At 42.5% G+C, this 17,667-nt stretch overlaps 2 protein-coding genes across 8 annotated transcripts; one reads left to right on the top strand and one right to left on the bottom strand.

Annotated features, from left to right (window-relative positions):
• The first annotated feature begins 574 nt into the window (after window positions 1-574).
• Window positions 575-9,797, top strand: LOC129589920 (high affinity cGMP-specific 3',5'-cyclic phosphodiesterase 9A-like). Of its 2 annotated transcripts, none has more exons than XM_055484846.1 (13): window positions 575-916; window positions 2,478-2,548; window positions 4,221-4,351; window positions 4,758-4,812; window positions 4,912-4,982; window positions 5,370-5,499; window positions 6,921-6,978; window positions 7,099-7,173; window positions 7,278-7,364; window positions 7,978-8,165; window positions 8,378-8,648; window positions 9,021-9,344; window positions 9,491-9,797. In XM_055484846.1, the coding sequence occupies exons 1-13, from the start codon at window positions 851-853 to the stop codon at window positions 9,533-9,535; spliced, it is 1,572 nt and encodes a 523-aa protein (XP_055340821.1). In that variant the 5' UTR covers window positions 575-850; the 3' UTR covers window positions 9,536-9,797. The 2 variants fall into 2 exon arrangements, with proteins under 2 accessions (XP_055340821.1, XP_055340822.1); XM_055484847.1 differs by having other exon boundaries at window positions 576-916; window positions 4,912-4,973.
• A 201-nt stretch (window positions 9,798-9,998) lies between these two features.
• LOC129589997 (uncharacterized) lies at window positions 9,999-16,554 on the bottom strand. 6 transcript variants are annotated; one of them, XM_055484948.1, is made up of 13 exons: window positions 16,436-16,554; window positions 15,978-16,143; window positions 15,617-15,916; window positions 15,395-15,488; window positions 14,915-15,301; window positions 14,592-14,854; window positions 13,545-13,939; window positions 13,274-13,470; window positions 12,000-12,125; window positions 11,748-11,851; window positions 11,135-11,517; window positions 10,661-10,785; window positions 9,999-10,368 (listed from the first exon to the last, which is right to left on the bottom strand). In XM_055484948.1, exons 2-13 carry the CDS (start codon window positions 16,108-16,110, stop codon window positions 10,215-10,217), a joined length of 2,661 nt encoding a protein of 886 aa, XP_055340923.1. In that variant the 5' UTR covers window positions 16,111-16,143; window positions 16,436-16,554; the 3' UTR covers window positions 9,999-10,214. The 6 variants fall into 6 exon arrangements, with proteins under 6 accessions (XP_055340923.1, XP_055340920.1, XP_055340921.1 ...); XM_055484945.1 differs by lacking the exon at window positions 16,436-16,554 and adding an exon at window positions 16,331-16,422; XM_055484946.1 differs by lacking the exon at window positions 16,436-16,554 and adding an exon at window positions 16,331-16,406 and having other exon boundaries at window positions 15,978-16,154.
• Between the last annotated feature and the right edge of the window lie 1,113 nt (window positions 16,555-17,667).

Here is a 17,667-nt window from a genome sequence, read left to right as displayed (position 1 = left end):
AGTAGAGGTAATCATTTTTAATGAAGGGCTGAGTACGCGTATACATCTATTAAAGATTTTGCAACGCAGATTTTTCTTTGAAAGAATTATTATACTTTTTAAGTGTGATAATTTAAAGCTATTAAAACACAGTGTAAGAAAATGTTTAACCAAGATCTAGCACTACTCTTGCGTAGCGCTTTCGTAGTGCAGTGGCTAGAAGCTAGTCGTGAGAAGATTCGTCTGTGCATAAATTTGCACCATCTAAATAACAATAATTTGCAATAAGGGGTACCCTTTTTTACAACTACCTAGCCTCTTAAACCATCTAAACTGAAATTTGCATTCGATACATACTGTCCTTTTTTGGAAATAACTTCGGAATAACAATTAGTTAAGCAAAGCTTCTGCAAGCCAGTACATTTTTGTATCCTGGAAAATTCCTTCCCCACGGTGGAAAATATAAGGGCTTTACAGCGTGCCGGTGTGCAATATACACGCTGCACTTCGTATCGTATGATCAGGTGTGCAGTTAAGCCGCAAGCGCGCACAGAGCAGGCTGTTTTTAAAATTTTCCCCTTTCTCTCTGATTCCCAGCCGGCATCGTTGCCGTCGTCTCCTTCCCTGTGCTCCTTCCTGGCATTCAGGTGTACGGTGTGTGCACGCGCTGGTGGCTTCTCATTTTACCACATTTTTCATTTTGCCCTCGCCGCTGTTTAGTCAACAAAAACCCGTGTTAAGTGATTTTTTCTCCGTGTAACACTGACATCGAGAGCACCTTGTTAGCGGTTAGCCGCGCAGTTTATCCAACATACGCTGACCTTTACCGCCCGACCCATTGCTCAGGCACTGCGCTCCCGTTGATTAGACAATGGGGAATGGAGTGTCTGGTTATAATCGTTTTATCTATGTGGAAATTCATGGACGCACCGAAAAGGTATGATGGTACTCGAAATTGTAATTAACGCCCCACAAACTTGGTGTTTCTGCCTATATTATATAAAAATTTATTGAGGCAATGCAAATTAAGTAACCGAATTATTTGTCGTTCAAATCAAATAACCGTGTCTGTTTTGAATACGGTTGTTATACCTGAGTTGTGCAAATTTGATCACAGATCTGGTACCAAAAATTGTATGTGATGCGTCAGAAAAATATTTCTAAAGAAGTGCCGATACCGAAATAATTTTAGGCGGTACTAAAATTTGTATCATATTACATAAATTTTGTAGACAAGGGCTAATAAGAACCTGTGTAGGAAATAAGAATTCCTGTGTAGCAAATAAGAATCAGCTGATCATTGATTTTCATACAGTACAGTACTCGTATTAGGATGTTTAAAGGTAAGACAAAGTATAAAATAATACTGAATAGTTCACGGTGCAAGCTATATTTGTACACATAGCATTATGTCGGTACTTGCGGTAAATGTTAAAATATCTGTTATTGTAAACGAGTAATAAAATCGGGGAGGCAATGATTATTTAGTACTGCCGCTCAGTCATCGGCAGATTCCGCAGTGTACCGTATATATAGCACCTATCCACCGCAATCAACATGATTTGCCGAATCAAATATTTATATAAGGCTATTTTGGCAGCGTTGTGGTTATCGATAGGTATACGCAGACGATCGATATGTACCCTTCTCTCTTCCACTAACATTAAATATTTGCGCTGCCGAAACAGATATTCTCTTGATAAAATTCAACATCCACGCGGTATACCTGGATAACAATGGCTAGACACCATCGAATTAAATCTTAATTATGTACTCGCATTACACAAAGCGCATTGAAGGACTAAATACTCGTATATAATTAAGTACGAGTATGGTAAATAGTAAATGCTTGAAGAATGTGAGTATAAATGATAAAAAAATGCGTTGTTTTATTTTAATCTGCGAAACACCTAGAAAGTGTACGTTCGACAATACGAAAACAAAAATTATTCCAATGCTACTAAGCTTCTCGCAAATCCAGGATACGTTTGACGTCGGTCAAAAGTAAAAATACCGGTAATGCCGGCGTTCTTTCCCCAACTAATTTCAGCCGGATAATTTTAAAGGCAGGCGCATTGTAGAATAACGCCTGCGCTTTGCGTAGCCAGCGTAGTCCAACATTTTCCACGATCCGGTTTCGCAGCGGGGAGTCCGGCCTAATTCTGGAGTCGCTTAGGTATATCTAAAAAAGGGTACTGCGTATATGCCCGCTAATTATACCGTATACGGATGATGCGCGTCGCTCCCCTCTCGCGCTAATCAGCCCCATACATACACCGTTACGAAGGCGTCTAATATTTTAATCATGCGCTTCACATATTCCGCATCCTCCGGTATCAAAAAGCGGTTCGCGGAACCCCACGTATTATTCACGATATCGTGTAACCATTGCGCTGTGCACCGGGAATCTGTTAGCATTATTTATTTGTCCTGACATTCAGTCATGCAGAGCGTGATATATTCATTTGCGCCAGCGATTAAATTTCTGTATGTTGCAGATCCTTTTCAGCCGGCATAGTTCATCGCGGGACATCCAAGAAGTCATAGCGCTGGCCGCCGGTGCATCCAGGTGAGTGGGCGGCGGCGCTGTTACTGCCGCGATAAATTGCCGTTGTCGTAGCCCCGTATACGCATCAATCTTCCCCCGGTCATTGTGTGCGTGTCCCACCAACACTCTTCCCTTACACACAGCTTTGATTTGCCTTCTCCATTCTCTGTGTAATTCATCCGTGGGGTCAGCGTGTGTATTCAAGGCAATTGTGGGCAATGTTTGTTGAGCACTCCATTCCGTTGGAGTGTGAGCATTTCCGGTTGTGTTGTGCCTTGTGTGTTTCGATGTCTAAACGCTGAGAGAGAACAGTGTACCTTCGGCACGAAGCTCGGTGTAGAGCAGCCGGGGCGATTATACGGTTAATGAAGGAGGAGTGCCGGTATAGCTTTGAGCGCGCACACGCGCCACAGGCTGGTGTGTGTGCGCGCGGTCCCGTCATTAGGAGGGATAACGCCGGACGGAAAGGAAGTGCTTAATGTCAGGCTCGGTGTAATTAAGCCGTGCGCGTGCACTGGTTAACGTAACGCCCGGCTCAGGTCGCAAAATATCCGCTAATGATTTTTCAACAGAAATTTCTACATAACCGGCAAAAATTTAAGTGCTATGCGTGATCGATTCAATTTAATAACATGTATTTCCATACCAAGGCTATGATTTTACCAAAAATTCAATTTTGCTAAATTGTATTTTAAAATAATTTCGTCTGTTTCCGATCAATTTAGGTTCAGAAATTCTTAGAACATCGGCTGCAATGCTCCTTCGGTTTCTCACGCAGTGAGGAAAAAATATCCGCAATGAATGGAAATACTTAATTAAGTACTCGTGTATGAATTTGGCCGAAATATATTTTAATATAATTTCGCTCATTTTCGCTAAACTTGAAATCAGAAGTTCTTGGAATATCGACCAACACGCGAAATTAAAGGCTGTGCACACAATGAATAAAAATACCCTCGTTGATTAAATTAGTTGAATTACCGTATGAATTTCGCTAAAATACAGTTTAATATAATTTCACCCACTTCCGGCTAATCTATGTTCAGAAATTCTTAGAACATTGGCCGATGCTCCACCGGCTGTTCATAAACAGTAAAGAAAAAAGACAACTGCCCAGATAGAATTCACGTGCATTCAATAAGCGCTGGTATGCTTGTATTATTAATTTAGCAGTCCGGTAGAATTGACGCACGATGAGAACATAAGCCGGTGTAATGAAATATTCACGCTCCCGGCCAACTAGCGCTTCTGATTACCGGGTAGCGGAGGGTTAATTGATATTCAAATGCCACTGGAATTATTATTGGCGGTAACGCCGGTAAGAAGCTGAAACTTCAGCTGAAATGCAATATATAATCAATGCGGCTTACATCAGCGGCACATAAAAGCTGCATTATATGGCGCATACTCCCCGTAAAAACCAGATCCCCTGCTGATCATCTCATACACTCACCCGAGAACACTTTCTCACTACCATGAGACATCCATGCAGTCGACCGTAAAAATAGTTTTAAGAAGTTGACGAAGTATCGCGAAGTAGATAACGGTCGGGGCGGTGATACGAGTAGTTGTTTATGCGGCTTACGTGGAGCCCTGTACAAAGAGCTTGGCGAGCGGCACGCCGAATTACGCATGGCTAATCAATCCGTCTAACCCAGTGTGTGTGTTGTTTGTTTGTTGACGAACCGTACAGCTGGACGGGGGTGATGCTGAAGGATAAAAACGGCGGATTAATCGCCATTACGCCCAATATTATGACCAACACGACCGATACGCCTTATAAGGTGCAAGTTGTGGACCAAAGAGCTCGACAAGGCATTACAGGTATTTTTCTTCCAGGTTGAATTTATCGAAATCGCAACAACGTTAAGTAATATCTTTGCAATTATCCGCCTGGTTTTCATTATTTCTTATTTTTTCCAGTAACGTAGCTACGTTTATATTTTAAGCGTGGGACAACTGTGTGATTTCTTTGCCGTCTTTCATTACTTTGGTTGAATTGCATAAGTTGTGAAAATCAGTTTATGTAAGCCGGTAAATAAAAATGTTTCGATGTGGCATCTTTAATTTATGATTGCAGTGCTTATGCTTATGCAAGAGATTTGAATTCCAAATTAATGCGGTTTTGATTTAGTCATGGGTAAAATACAGTAGTCAGTGCGCTGTTTCGTCTCATCAGTTATGTTTCCTGCGATTTATGGACGATCTACTGACTGTGAATTTTTTTTAGATAATTCGGAAATGTTGCATACCGTTATATCACAAGTTGCGGAACAGTTTAATCGGTAAGTTCGTCACGCTGCCTCATAAAAAAGTATATCGTATTTCAACGAGTGCTATAAACTGCACACCTACGCAGTATCATGGATAATTGGTTTTTTTAGTGTTTTCAAAACGGAAGAGGTCAAGGAAGAGATCTCCAAACGGATTAACGCGCTGGAAAAACGTATGGAAAGTATGGAGGCCAACGATTGACCCCCTTTAAAAATTAGTACCGTAGTTATAGCCGTACTCGATGCAGGTTAAAATAATTTTTAAAAAATTGTTCGATTTTCCTATTATCTGTAAATTCATTAATTAATAATGAAAGGATCAGGTCATCTCTTAATTTTTTTTGTTTTTTTACAATAAGCCAGCGCTGATAGGCACTAACCAAAATAATTTAAACATAAGTATTTCTTTTAAATTAAAATTAATGTGAACACTTAAAAATTAGTATATTATTTTTCATAGTATATTTCTCGCTTGCATTATCTTTTAACTTTCCGTACTTATTCTACGAAAACTTATTGGCCGTACAGGTGTAAAAATTCACGATTTGTAATAAAAAAAACGGGTGTAGGAGAAGGCTTAAAGGTGGTGGAGATCGAGCGATGTCGGAAGGACATTCACGATCTACGCAATCAGCTGCTGGATAATAAAAATCATCATCACGCGCACCACGATCATCTCCACCGTAGCAGCACATCGGGGTATGTTATTACGAGTTACTAGTCTATGTACCGTGGTATTTAACGGTCGCCACATCGGGGTACGTTGTTTGATACGCTGGTCTATACCGGTGCTTAATGTTATACGTATACAAGGCATCCACACATATCAGCGCTTCCCTGTCGGCAGTCAGCCGGTAATCGCGTACACCGTAAACGGGTCACTGCACCTCTACAGCATCGAAATCATTAGCCGCGTACTGCGTCACCACTGACGCGCACTCGCCTGAAACCGCTGCAGAGCGTTGATTAACCAGAAAAAGGATTAATCAGACTAATCGGAAACTCCAGTGCTTCGGTAAAATAAAACAAGAAAACTTTTCGAAAAACTTTCTTTAGGTTTTAGCTGATAATACTTATTATTTTTAACATGTAATATGATATGCCAGATTAATTAGTCAGAACCAGAATAGCTTTTCCGGGATATTTTAGGCGCGTTTTCTCCCAGTTTCGTGTGCAATGATCTCATTGTTTGGACTCTTGGGATCTCTGTATAAGACAAGGAAACTTTTAAAGAAATTTTAAGCTTCTTCTAATGTTTATTTCAGTCAACACTGCAATATGATCTGCCGGCTTAATTATAAAAGGCCAAAACAAAAATAGCCTTTCCTGGATATTTTAGGCGTGTTTTTCCTTGTTTCGTGTTTATTAATCCCGGTTGGGTGGGCATTTCTCGCTGCCGGACGGGGAAATATTTGCGATAAACAAGTAAATATTATGCCGGTTTATTTATACATGAACTTAGCGTGCCTGCAGCGGCCGAGATTTGTCACGAGCAACCCAACAGTTAACTCAATGCGTCAACTGTCGCCCGGTGCGGCCACACGTGCATAGTCCGCGCATGTGACGTCACCGCGCCGCCGAATCTCCGGGTGCATGCTTCGTGCGCATGTGCACCGGACCGGCCGACATTCTGCTTCTGTGCGTCAGCAAACCAGGGACACGGGCGCCAGCATTTGTTAAATACAACGCCACGATAAGTTGTCGTAACCATATTACCCTTCTCGTCTAATTTTGGGCTGGGAAACGGATATTAGGGTCCGTTAACCGGGACATCGGAGAACACGGTCGGGGTTATTTTAATGAATGTCACCCGTCGGGAAGCGGTATGGTGCGGAATTTTAGAGGGGGGGAAAAGTCGGATGTTCCAGGGTTTTTAATTACCGGGAAACGACTATGCTTTAAAATAGCGTTTCATTGCCTTTATCTAAAAATAAAATATATCATTAATATAAAATTATAACTGATAATTATTCATGCACTAAATTCTGATGTCTCACGTATACGAGACAGTGGAAAGATGCCGGCGTTGAGACAAAAATGTTTTCGCTTCCATTCTTTGTGGACAGCGGTTGTCTAATGTATACGGAGTTTTGCCCGATTTCAATGCTGTGTTTTTGCAGTTCATTAAGCGATGATCGGAAGATCGGGTTCATTCAGGACATGCCAACCTACCCCAAGGTATGCTTATAACACCGCCCGGGCGTATCCGGTCGTGGTAGACGGGATAAAAGCTCTCTCCCTCTCCTTCTCTCTTACCGCACACATTTCTCTCAATTCTCGCTTGACGGATCATTACAGTACATCCTTTCTCGTGAGACCATCGACTACCTGAAAAAGCCCACCTTCGACATCTGGCACTGGGAGCCTAATGAAGTAAGTCCCGTGGTAAACATCCGGCGGTGTCTCTGTGAAAGACAAGATGACATACCACTCCACCCTTTTCTCGTCCACGGTTATAACGTATCCTTTCGGCGTAGATGTTGAGTCTGCTGGAGCACATGTACCATGAGCTGGGATTGGTCCACGAATTCAACATGAACCCCATCACGTTGAAACGCTGGCTGGTACGTCTGACTAACAAATTATTGGTTTTAAGCGGCTTAATGTTGTTGATCGGTTACCGGCTAATGGATCAACAACATTAGCCGGTACCCGAGTATCCAGTATTATTTGAGCGATCACATGACATGCATTAAACCGGCTGGTAAACATCATCAAAGTGATCTTTCGACTTTTGTATTGCGCGACTTTGCGTCACGTGCAATGGCACTGATACACCGAATTGATGGAACAGTTTTCAATTAACCGCGGTGTGATGTATATCCGCCGGGTGAAATTATGTTTACATGTTCATCGTCACGTCGCTGGTATTGATTACAATTTCAACCTAAAAACTCGGCCGATACATGTGATTTTTTGTTCAGTTTATTGCCAATGATTTTAGAAAAACGTAATGCAGGGTTAATAGTAAAAACCCTTGACTGAGTACGTGCATTTCGTGCCAGCGCAGATTCCGTGTAGGCACGGCATAAAAAGGTTTTTTTACGGATGCCAAGAACATCCATTAATTCCATTTAGATTCATAAAATGTTGTGCGGATGCCGATTCCCCCGACGTCATTTCGGCTATAGAGCACGCATACCGGTATTTATAGCTAATAACGTATTATGATTGCAGCTGATGGTGCAATCCAACTACCGTAACAATCCATTCCATAATTTCCGCCACTGCTTCTGCGTGACACAGATGATGTACGGTATGATCCATCTGTGCCGTCTGCAGAATAAGATGAGCCGTTTCGATCTGGGATTACTGATTACGGCCTGCGTCTGTCATGACCTTGATCATCCCGGCTATAATAATGCGTGAGTACAGAAGCACACTGTGTAGGCGAACTGTACAGGGAGCGCGGTAATTACGCGGACAACATGCGGGTTCCCGGAAAAGCACTCTCTTTTTCTCCCTCTTTCGCGCTCCGCTCGCTGAGTATAATTATCTCTGCTTAAGCCATGCTGCTGCGTGACATGACATTTGCTTTTAATTCTTGTGGTAACAAGGTTGTGCGTGTGATGTACAGGTACCAGATTAATGCCCGCACCGAGCTGGCCATCCGCTACAATGATCAGTCGCCATTGGAGAATCATCATGCGGCCGTCTGCTTTCAGATCCTCTCACAGCCGGAATGCAATATCTTCTCCAATGTCTCCGAGGAGATGTTTATTAAAATCCGGGTGGGCATTATTTCCCTTATACTGGCCACTGATATGGCGCGTCATGCCGAGATCCTCGATAAGTTCAAGCAGAATATCGACCACTTTGATTGGACAAATGAAGACCACATAACGTCGGTAAGAAAACGTTAAAAATAGATTCTTTTCAATGCCATCTTTCAATTTGCAATACTCTTCATCCGCAATCCATGACCTTGGCTGACGCTAATGATTTCGGTTCTTTTCCAATGTTTCAATAATTTTAAAGGGTGTAAGACATGCATTAGCCATTGCCAAATTAAAATGCTTTATCCATTTATACTGGTGATTCAATTATTCAATTGCATAAAACTGTTTCTTCTGTGTATAGCGGCGATTAAAATGCCGGTAGTATCAGCTGGTCAAGTTGCAATATCTATCGCAGATATTGTCATAAAGCAACGTTTTCTTGGAATTAATAAGGAATAAAGATATGGTCCAATAAAATAATTTTAAACGTTTTGATTATAGCTAAAGATGATCCTAATAAAATGCTGCGATATCTCCAACGAGGTCCGCCCCATGGACGTCTCCGATCCCTGGCTGGATCTGCTCCTGGAAGAGTACTTTAATCAATCCGACCGGGAGAAAGCCGAAGGTCTTCCTGTCGCGCCTTTCATGGACCGGGAGAAAGTGACAAAACCCACAGCTCAAATCGGTTTCATCAAGTTCGTCCTCATTCCGCTCTTCGACTCGGTAGCGAAACTCTTTCCCCAAGCCGATGCGGCCCTCTGTGAATCGCTTCGTCAAGCGCAGCACCGCTACGAAAAGATGAAAGTCGAAGAGGACACAAGGGTATGTGTGACCTTATCGACAATGTACCGCTAAGTTCCGAGGCAGTTATAAGCTGCAATTTCTTAGCAGCTCACGTTTGCTGTATTTGCTGCAGACTGCTGCAACGGAAGCGAATTAAATTTAATGCTTTCGATTTTTTGTTGCAGAAAGCCTTACTGCAGGAAAGAAAAGCTTCGACAACAGGCGCTTGAATCCGATAGCGCTCTGATAAACAGTAACTCTTCCAGAAACCCCGACAAGATACGCCAGCATATATCCATGAATACACTGGTTTTATTCGACATACTGCTACGCTGTACATTAAAGGCACACTGTGGTGTGCAGTGCAGAGACGCCGGCATCGGCATATTTTATCAAAGATGTTAGAATGCCGCTTAGCGGAGTTATTCGTTGTACGTTATCAAAAGCATTTCACCTAGTTGTATTCTTAGCACAATTACTATGTGGCCGCAGTCAAAGTAAAAATAAATAGAAGAAATTATTTTGTGTGTCGCCTATGCCAAATTCTCTCATTTGTAAAGAAAGGGCATTAGCAATGGCAGGTACAGTATCATGTTAGTTGTTTTTTTGTCATCTGCTCTAGTTTGCATCAGTATAAACTTTTTGTTCTAAAATTTTAAACTTGAAAGTTGTACTTATATCACTGCAGTTATAAAAACTATATATATACGTATATGGTTATATTAATTACTATCTAAAAATAATAGGCGTGTAACGGGTCATTAAACTAGACCGCGTCTCTGCTTTTGGCTAAACACGTTGCTTGATATTCAGCAAAACGTTGCTTCAACAACAGCCGAAGAATTCACTCAGTACGCAACCGACGTAAAGAAAGCACAGGATTACTGACCAGCATTAATATTAATAGCATTAAAAGAATGGATCCGTGACCTTAGAGGCCGAGGCGGTATCTTGCAAGTGTCTCATCATAATGTCGTCGCTCGGGTAGCGCCACAAATATCGGTATTTATCGGTATCCATATCCGGGTACGAAAGCGTGAAAACGAACTGTGTGACCGTTTGGCTGAAAAAAAAACAGAAACGTTGGGTTAGAAACCACTAAGCGGCCTTCCTGCGAAAGCATCAAGGTTTCGTCTGTTGTTTTTAGAAAGAAGTCGGATTTTTCACTACTAGTCAGATTCCCATGTTAAAAATTATTGGTCTACGTATCTGCAAATCGAATAGCTTTAGTTCATGATACTAGGCAGCTTGTATGCTAATCGCAGCATCAGTGGTTAACTACGTTAATTGTGAAATTCGTCAGAAAACTATAGATTTTGGTGAAAGGATTTATAAACTGTAAAGGATTTGCCTACCCTTTGAGTGTCTGGTGTTTATCAGAGCGACCAGTTAGTCCAACCGTCAGACTTGCACCGGGCAGTGTTAAAGGATTGGCTTCGGCAAACGCATCACCGACCGCGCGAAGAACCAGATCAGAATCCTGTCGAGCGTAAAGTTTGGTACAGAAATCCTAACCGTGACAACATTCTACGAATTGTACAGTGATACCACGGAACCAACTAGATAAATACAACGCACTTTGGCAGAATGGCAGCAGGCAGACAATAAACTGTGTACAAAGCTGTTTAAAAACCTTGCACAAATGAGCTGTAGTTAAATAATGAAGTGACGGACCGTTTTTAGTTCTATGAAAATTTGGTTTCTTCTCTCTGTTTTTGAGAGCAGGCCATACATGTGGATGCGGTTATGTTCAGTCAGTCAATGTAGCTCGTATTTTTTTTATAATGTTCTTTTCACGATTTACTGGTGTAAGGTACTTTAGGACTCACCAGATCCGATCGTTGAGTGAAACGCCCACTGTTGTGATTATACACAACCGACACTGTGAATGTTCTGGGCAGAAGACAAGCGCATAACCGATCCGCGTGAGTTGGATTAAAAGTGCAGTTTACCGGCCCGGAATCCGACGAATTAAACGCCTCTCGGCTGAACTGGACGCCTCGGTACTCGTAACGACCTATACGCTCCGGACTCGACTCACGATATTCGCGGAACATTCTTTGTAAAAGCTCCTGATACAGCTCCTCACCCCGCTGTGACTTGGAAGGTACGGGATACAGGTTCGGTCTTTGTTTTACACTAAAGAAATTCACGGTCTTTCCGCTGAAATGCTCATCTAGAGAGATCCAGACGATGACATCAGAAACTGAAACTAAAGCAATACGCGCCGATTAGTGCAAAATACACACCATATTGCGCTTTGCCCGTGGCACAATAATTGGGACCGGCGTGAAGGTCCTCACAGTCACCTTCTGACGCCAGTCCCGTGTTAAGTACTTCCTGGCCTCGCTGCGCAGGTTTAAAGGCCCGTCAACTGCGTCAAGTAATGCGTTGCTCGAACATCTCCGCTAACAGCAACAAGAAACAACGGCAGAAACTCACAGACAGCGAGCTGGTGTATCATATCTGGAATGGTCAGTAGCGACTGCATGCTGATGGGCGGATTTGTGTACAGGCGGAAAGAAGCATCCGGATGGAATATCATCCTGCAGCAGTAGGCATCAATTACATAATACCTGACCACACCGTTTGTCCCGCGTTTCACTACCGGCACATGATCAGCACGAAAGGCTTATATACTGTACAAAGAAGTCTGTACTTACACATATACTGTACAAAGAATTCTGTACTTACACATCAGGATTATCCGCTGTGAGTTTATCCGCAATCAACTGAAGAGGAATTTTCCATAAATTGTGCATCCTGCTGCTCGGCACGTTGGTAAACGACAGAGAGAAATCAAAGCGGACAGCATGGCCACTAATTGATAACAAGTGTAACACCACCCGGAAAGTGAGACACAAACGCACTCAAGAAATAAACAGACTGCAAAAGTCCGCGCGCAGTAATAATCATACTTCAAGTAGTGATATGGCCAGTGACCATGCTACTGTGGGGTAATTTATTATATTACCGTATTTTTCGAATTAGAAACCGTGGGCTATCGAAAATGCCCTGGTAGAGGCTTATATCGCAGAGGAGCTTACATTGTGTTTGTGAAGGAGACTTATCTTTTCGAAATCCTGAACTAGCGTTATTGCTATACACCGTATCTACCGGGATCGAGGCTTCTAATACGAAGGAGGCTACTAATTTTGAACTAAGCAAGGGGTGGAGGGTTATAAAATAGAGGAGGCTTTAAATTCAAAAAAAAGGTATATATGTAACTTCTCCATTGGCCACGTTTACCTAACAGGGCCTGTTGAATACGCAACGGTAGCGTAGCGTGCCGTGCTGCGTTTACCTTAAGGGAAGTGAGCCAGTGTATAGCACTGAATCCTCGTGCATAACCGCAAAATTTTCGCTTCAGGTATTCGCCAACATTTTTTTTGCGATGTTGTAGACATTGTAGCGAAATGATATCTTCACATCGGCGTGAAAACCGTTTATGCAAACAGTGTCAGTTTGGAAAGTTGCGGTTAACATAAGATTACAAGATGATCAACCACAATTAAGTGCAGGGTTCTCTGATTGAGTTTTCTGGGATGGTTGCACTGCGCACCAACCGTGTGCTTATGACTGTTTCTTTCCAGATTTTACGAACAAACGCCAGTACCTATGAAAACGCTTCGTTATACCGACCGCCGTTCCGCTGCTTGTTTCTTAAACTCTTTACCCGTCTATAATTTTTGAGATTTATTTTCAAATTTAAAAGAATCGTTGGGCCCTATGTAATCGCAATACAAAGGCGGAGAATTTTGTTTGCTTACTAATTCCTTCAGCGGATGCTGGCATGCAGCGCGCAAAAACGGTTTTCCGGCATATGCAAGCAAATTTGATGGAGGCGCGCGAAAAGGAAATGCGCGTGTACACGAATATACGAATTCACGTGTATACAGGAATTCTGTACGTACTGCGCACCGGCAGACTTTCCTTAGACTAGTGTACTTGATATCAGCTATCCTTACCTTAGGGTATTTTTTTCCGGACCGTCTCGGTCGGCATGCATCCTATGTGTAAGTGGAACGTTGAAACTAGACCCTACTGTGGTGCGGAAAATTGGCTGATGTTTTGAGAGAGTAACACTGAAGCGTGCGTTATCGATCGTCAACGGATTGACTTCAGCAAACGCGGCTTTTACAATTTCCTCGATCCTCGCATTCGACTATAAATGAAATACTGAAAAAATATATTAAACCTCGAAATTATCCGTTGGTGATTTTGGTGAACCAGTCTTACCGGCAACTCAGTTTGGCCAGCCAGGAGATATATAGTGAAATTTTCTTGTAACGCTTGTAGTGGACAGTCGTAAATCTCTCCGGACGCACGATAGCTTATCCGGCCATCTTGGCAATCTTTTAGAAAATCACCTGATAGATACCGCGCCGCTAACGGAATAGGTTGTCGGCTCAAAGTAACGTATTTCCGCGCGTAGAGATCAGCGTCCTGATAGCAGTCCACTTTAGTCTGCAGTCCTTCGAGATGCGCGTAAATCTGCTCGGCGTAGAACAAGCTGGGATTTAGTGGAAAGGACGTCACACCATCGACTTCCAGTACGACAAAAAAGTTAACAACAACGCTGTTATTCAAGTCGGGATTCCAGATGATGACATTTACTAACTGATCCTCTCGAACTGAAAAATATTTTTTTTTAAATTTTAGTTTCGCATGTACGGACTTACTTATGCCGTAAATAAAACTGAGTGCAAACTAAGCCATTAATACGTGAAAGGTAGACCATTTTTACGCTGCGCGGTGCGCAGCTAGCGGCAGCTTCCTTTTTAAGAACGTTTTAATTAGATTCATTAATATTTACGGAAACGTTTAACCTTACCGTTTGTTGGTCATCATTATTTCTCATAATTAAAAGAACAAATTACAATTTTAAATTAATTTTTAAATGGATAAACTTTTAATATATAATTCAAAGCCAATTTAAAATAAGAAAAATTGGAATCGTTATTTGATTTAACGATCTGTTTAAGAAAATTTCTTGAGACAGGACTATCGAATAATGAACCGGCATCGAAGATTTGATTTGGTTTTTTATTTTAGTGCATCTGGATTCTGGAATAGTTTCCTTATGTGCACTACGGTTTCATCTTGCCGGACCTGATGCAGATGTTGCTTCAGCGCAGTTGTAAGCGCCCATTTGCGTTTTTGTGCTGCGAGGTGGGCTGTTTCATTGCAGGTATGCTTTGCTTACTGGTTTCTGCACGAGGCCGCTCTGCCAAATCTGGTACGGATTTGTAAATGTCATGCTCACATGTTTGGTTACTGAGTTACCTAATTTCTTGCTTAGTTGCTCGGCTATATCGGCTTCAATCTGCGGAAGTGACTGGAAATTAACCGGCGCCGATGTGTACATGCGGAACGAGAATCCTGGCTGGAGGTAATAATTGAACGAGCGATTCGTTTTATAACGTTGGTAAATTTCTGGGTGTGGTATACGCTCTAGTTGGCTGTGTTTAGGCTCCAATTGTGAGCGCCAATAAGTATTCACTTTACCATTGGTTGTTGGCTGGTAGTAAAGGAGGGTCAAATCACCCCTGAATGCGAAACACAATGATCAACAAAGTTTTTGAGGTCACCCAAATCTGTTCGCTTACTGTGAATATGACCCGTTGGTGCTGTTAGAAATGAGCACGTGGTGAATCGGAGTTCCGATCAGCACATCCAGTTTCCCAGCGGTTTCACAGGGTGGTTGCATGGCATCCCGCGAGCTTTCTAATTCGGTTAATAATTCGTTTCGTAGCTGCGATACATTCAGGCTTTGAGGATGACCTTTGAAGATCATGTAGCTTGCGTAAAAAAGCTCTTTATCGTATACTTCTACGCCTTTCTCTTTCAGTCGTATGGCGAAGTCGGTTTCTGAAGGATGCGGAATACGCTTTATTACGCGTTCGCTACCATCGGTGGGCGGGATTTGAGATAGCTTTTCCATTTCGTCGAGATCAGAGATTGTCACAATATAGACGATGCGAGAAATGGGAGATCTATGATTCATTAAAATATGACGCTATCGTATAGTTCTATCTGTCTAGATTCTAGAAAAACGCAGCAAAAAGTATTGAATGATTAAAACTCACCCAAAAGTAGTCAGCGTGTCGCCTTCGTTCAAATGCCAAAAAATCCGAATAATCATGGTGTCGCGCCGGATTTTGTGCTCCGTTGCATAAGCATCTGCAAATGCGGCAATCTCCATACCATATCGTCTTTAGTTTACTATGAAACTCTGAATTTTTCTGTCATTCGTTTTTTGAACTGGCTCAAATCTGACAAATCAATTAAAATTATTGTGTGTTCCGTACCAAATTGAATTTGCCAGGCATACTCCAGTGCTGATTCCAGTTCGCTGTTCGAATGATTATTGGACACGACCGTTACATCATGCCAGCCGAAGCTTGCCGGTAGTTTTAAGAGGCTCTCGAACTCCGTGAGTTTGCCCATTTGTGGTTCGTGGAGCGGAGCAATATTCTGAGCCAGCACGTAAAAGCGAATGTAGCCCATGACTTTACCATACTCCAAAAAGGACCGAAGACGCTCCTGCTGGTCCTTGGTAACATTTCCTTCCGTACACAGGCTGGCTGTTACAACGGTTTCATTGAATCCTACAAAATACAATTATATGAATCTGTATTAAGATGCGAAAGAAGCGTTAATTCAGGATACCGGTAGTTTCGAAACCGGAGCTGTTTTTGATTGAGGCCGGCAGTTGGTTCAGTGTTTGCACATGGCTTTGTACAGGCGCAAATATCCAGCAAAACATTAAAAATGCCACCGCTAACAGTGCTGGTGTCTCCATTATCCAACAACCGGCTGGTAATTTACTTCTGAACTAAAACATTACTGCATTTGTCTGACGTGAGAGGAGTGCATATACTGTACCCGCACGAGTTTAAGGGACAGTAAATTTCCCTGGACCGCCCGCACAAGACTCGGTTTCTTTGATGTCAAAGAGGCCGACGCTATTGCGGGCGGTCTGGGGCAATTTTCTGTTCCTTAAACTCGCGCGGGTACGGTACCGGCTTTCGTTATACTGTAATACTAGAGAAATAATAATAATGCTGCAAATGGTGTATTTAACACTGTCCCTATCTGTAGCTATAAATAAATGCATTTGCGCTCACCAATCGGGCAGAGCACGTTTTCCGTTCAAATTCTTGAATTTGCGGTTATCTGCGAAACAATCTCGCAATAAGGAGTGCAACATTTATCGAAACCCTGGGAAATCGGCAAAGTAGGTGAGTGTATGAAAAAATGTTGTAAGGACATTTGTACAAATAGTACAGCTGTACAACTCAACTTGAAATCCGTGTGTTATTATATTATTACACTGACCTTTGTTCTCGCCTCACTATCGCTTTGATCAATCGGTATTAAACGTAGTCCTTCAAAATTCATTTATGTACCCGTACAATGGCACTGAAGTACATGAAGTTGTGAGCAGTAAGATTTCTGCAGTTTCATACATCCCCGGTAGGTCAGCAATACTACAGTACAAACTGCTATACTAAGACTGAAAAAACAACCAAAATCTTCGCCTCTATCAAGTTTGTTCCTCCCTGGTAAAGTGCCCCAAAACTGCTGCCGCATGCAGGTTACAAGCATGTGCGGGGTTGTATTGTACTGCGAGAGCATAAAGGTGCTACTCCCACTCTGTCTCCCACAACCGTATAATGCTATGCACATGGGTGGATATGCAGTAACACCCCAATTTTGAAATCCAGCGTATGGTCAACGCTTGCTCGTGCTTAACAGGCATGTAGGCTGTAGAAACTTGCCAAACACAAATGACATTTTTGTTTTAATCCAGCCACTAAAAAGTAGAAACTAAAACATCCGACGGTCACCCACTGATACCACGTCGCAATTTGTTGTCTCCGCCATTTGCACCATTCGAATTTGACCGGTTTCATTCCCCAGTTTCCTTCAGTTGCAAGATGAACGTGCCGTAGGAGAATAGCACCCCCAACCACCCCCAAGGGATCAACCGTTCTTAAGTCTTATCCCGATTGAAACATTTAAGGAAGGGCATAATGTTTACCGTGCCGATGAAAGTGCGGTTAACTAGGACGACACCGGCTTAAAAAAACCCCGTGGGTTGTGGGTCACGCGGTAGAGATGTCCGAGCAGTCCCTGACGTCTGTCTTGGTCAATTAGCCGTCGATACTCTCCTCATGATCGATTAGTCAGTGCATCTCGTGAGAAATAAACGTCTACGATATAATACTTTACTCGTACACGCTCCAGCAAATGGATTTTGCATTCGCTGTTGGCTGACACGTAAAATTAATAACACTAGACTAGATAGAGTGGATAGAATGAAGCAACCTACAACGGACACGTTCCCGTTACCGTT

The sequence above is a fragment of the Paramacrobiotus metropolitanus genome, unplaced genomic scaffold, assembly GCF_019649055.1.
Source record: "Paramacrobiotus metropolitanus isolate TYO unplaced genomic scaffold, Prichtersi_v1.0 Parri_scaffold0000038, whole genome shotgun sequence".
Taxonomy (NCBI): domain Eukaryota; kingdom Metazoa; phylum Tardigrada; class Eutardigrada; order Parachela; family Macrobiotidae; genus Paramacrobiotus; species Paramacrobiotus metropolitanus.
The sequence above is the reverse complement of the archived record's forward strand: the minus strand, read 5'-3'. Positions and strand labels throughout refer to the sequence as shown.

Bases quoted from the DNA above. Each gene is read 5' to 3' on its own strand.
- LOC129589920 (XM_055484846.1), top strand. From the start codon at position 851: ATGGGGAATGGAGTGTCTGGTTATAATCGTTTTATCTATGTGGAAATT. The intron at 5,500-6,920 runs GTATGTTATTAC...GTGTTTTTGCAG, and splicing joins CACCGTAGCAGCACATCGGG to TTCATTAAGCGATGATCGGA. The intron at 6,979-7,098 runs GTATGCTTATAA...GGATCATTACAG, and splicing joins ACATGCCAACCTACCCCAAG to TACATCCTTTCTCGTGAGAC.
- LOC129589997 (XM_055484948.1), bottom strand. From the start codon at position 16,110: ATGGAGACACCAGCACTGTTAGCGGTGGCATTTTTAATGTTTTGCTGG. The intron at 13,471-13,544 runs GTAAGACTGGTT...TTTCATTTATAG, and splicing joins CTGGCCAAACTGAGTTGCCG to TCGAATGCGAGGATCGAGGA. The intron at 12,126-13,273 runs GTAAGGATAGCT...GTTATCAATTAG, and splicing joins CCGGAAAAAAATACCCTAAG to TGGCCATGCTGTCCGCTTTG.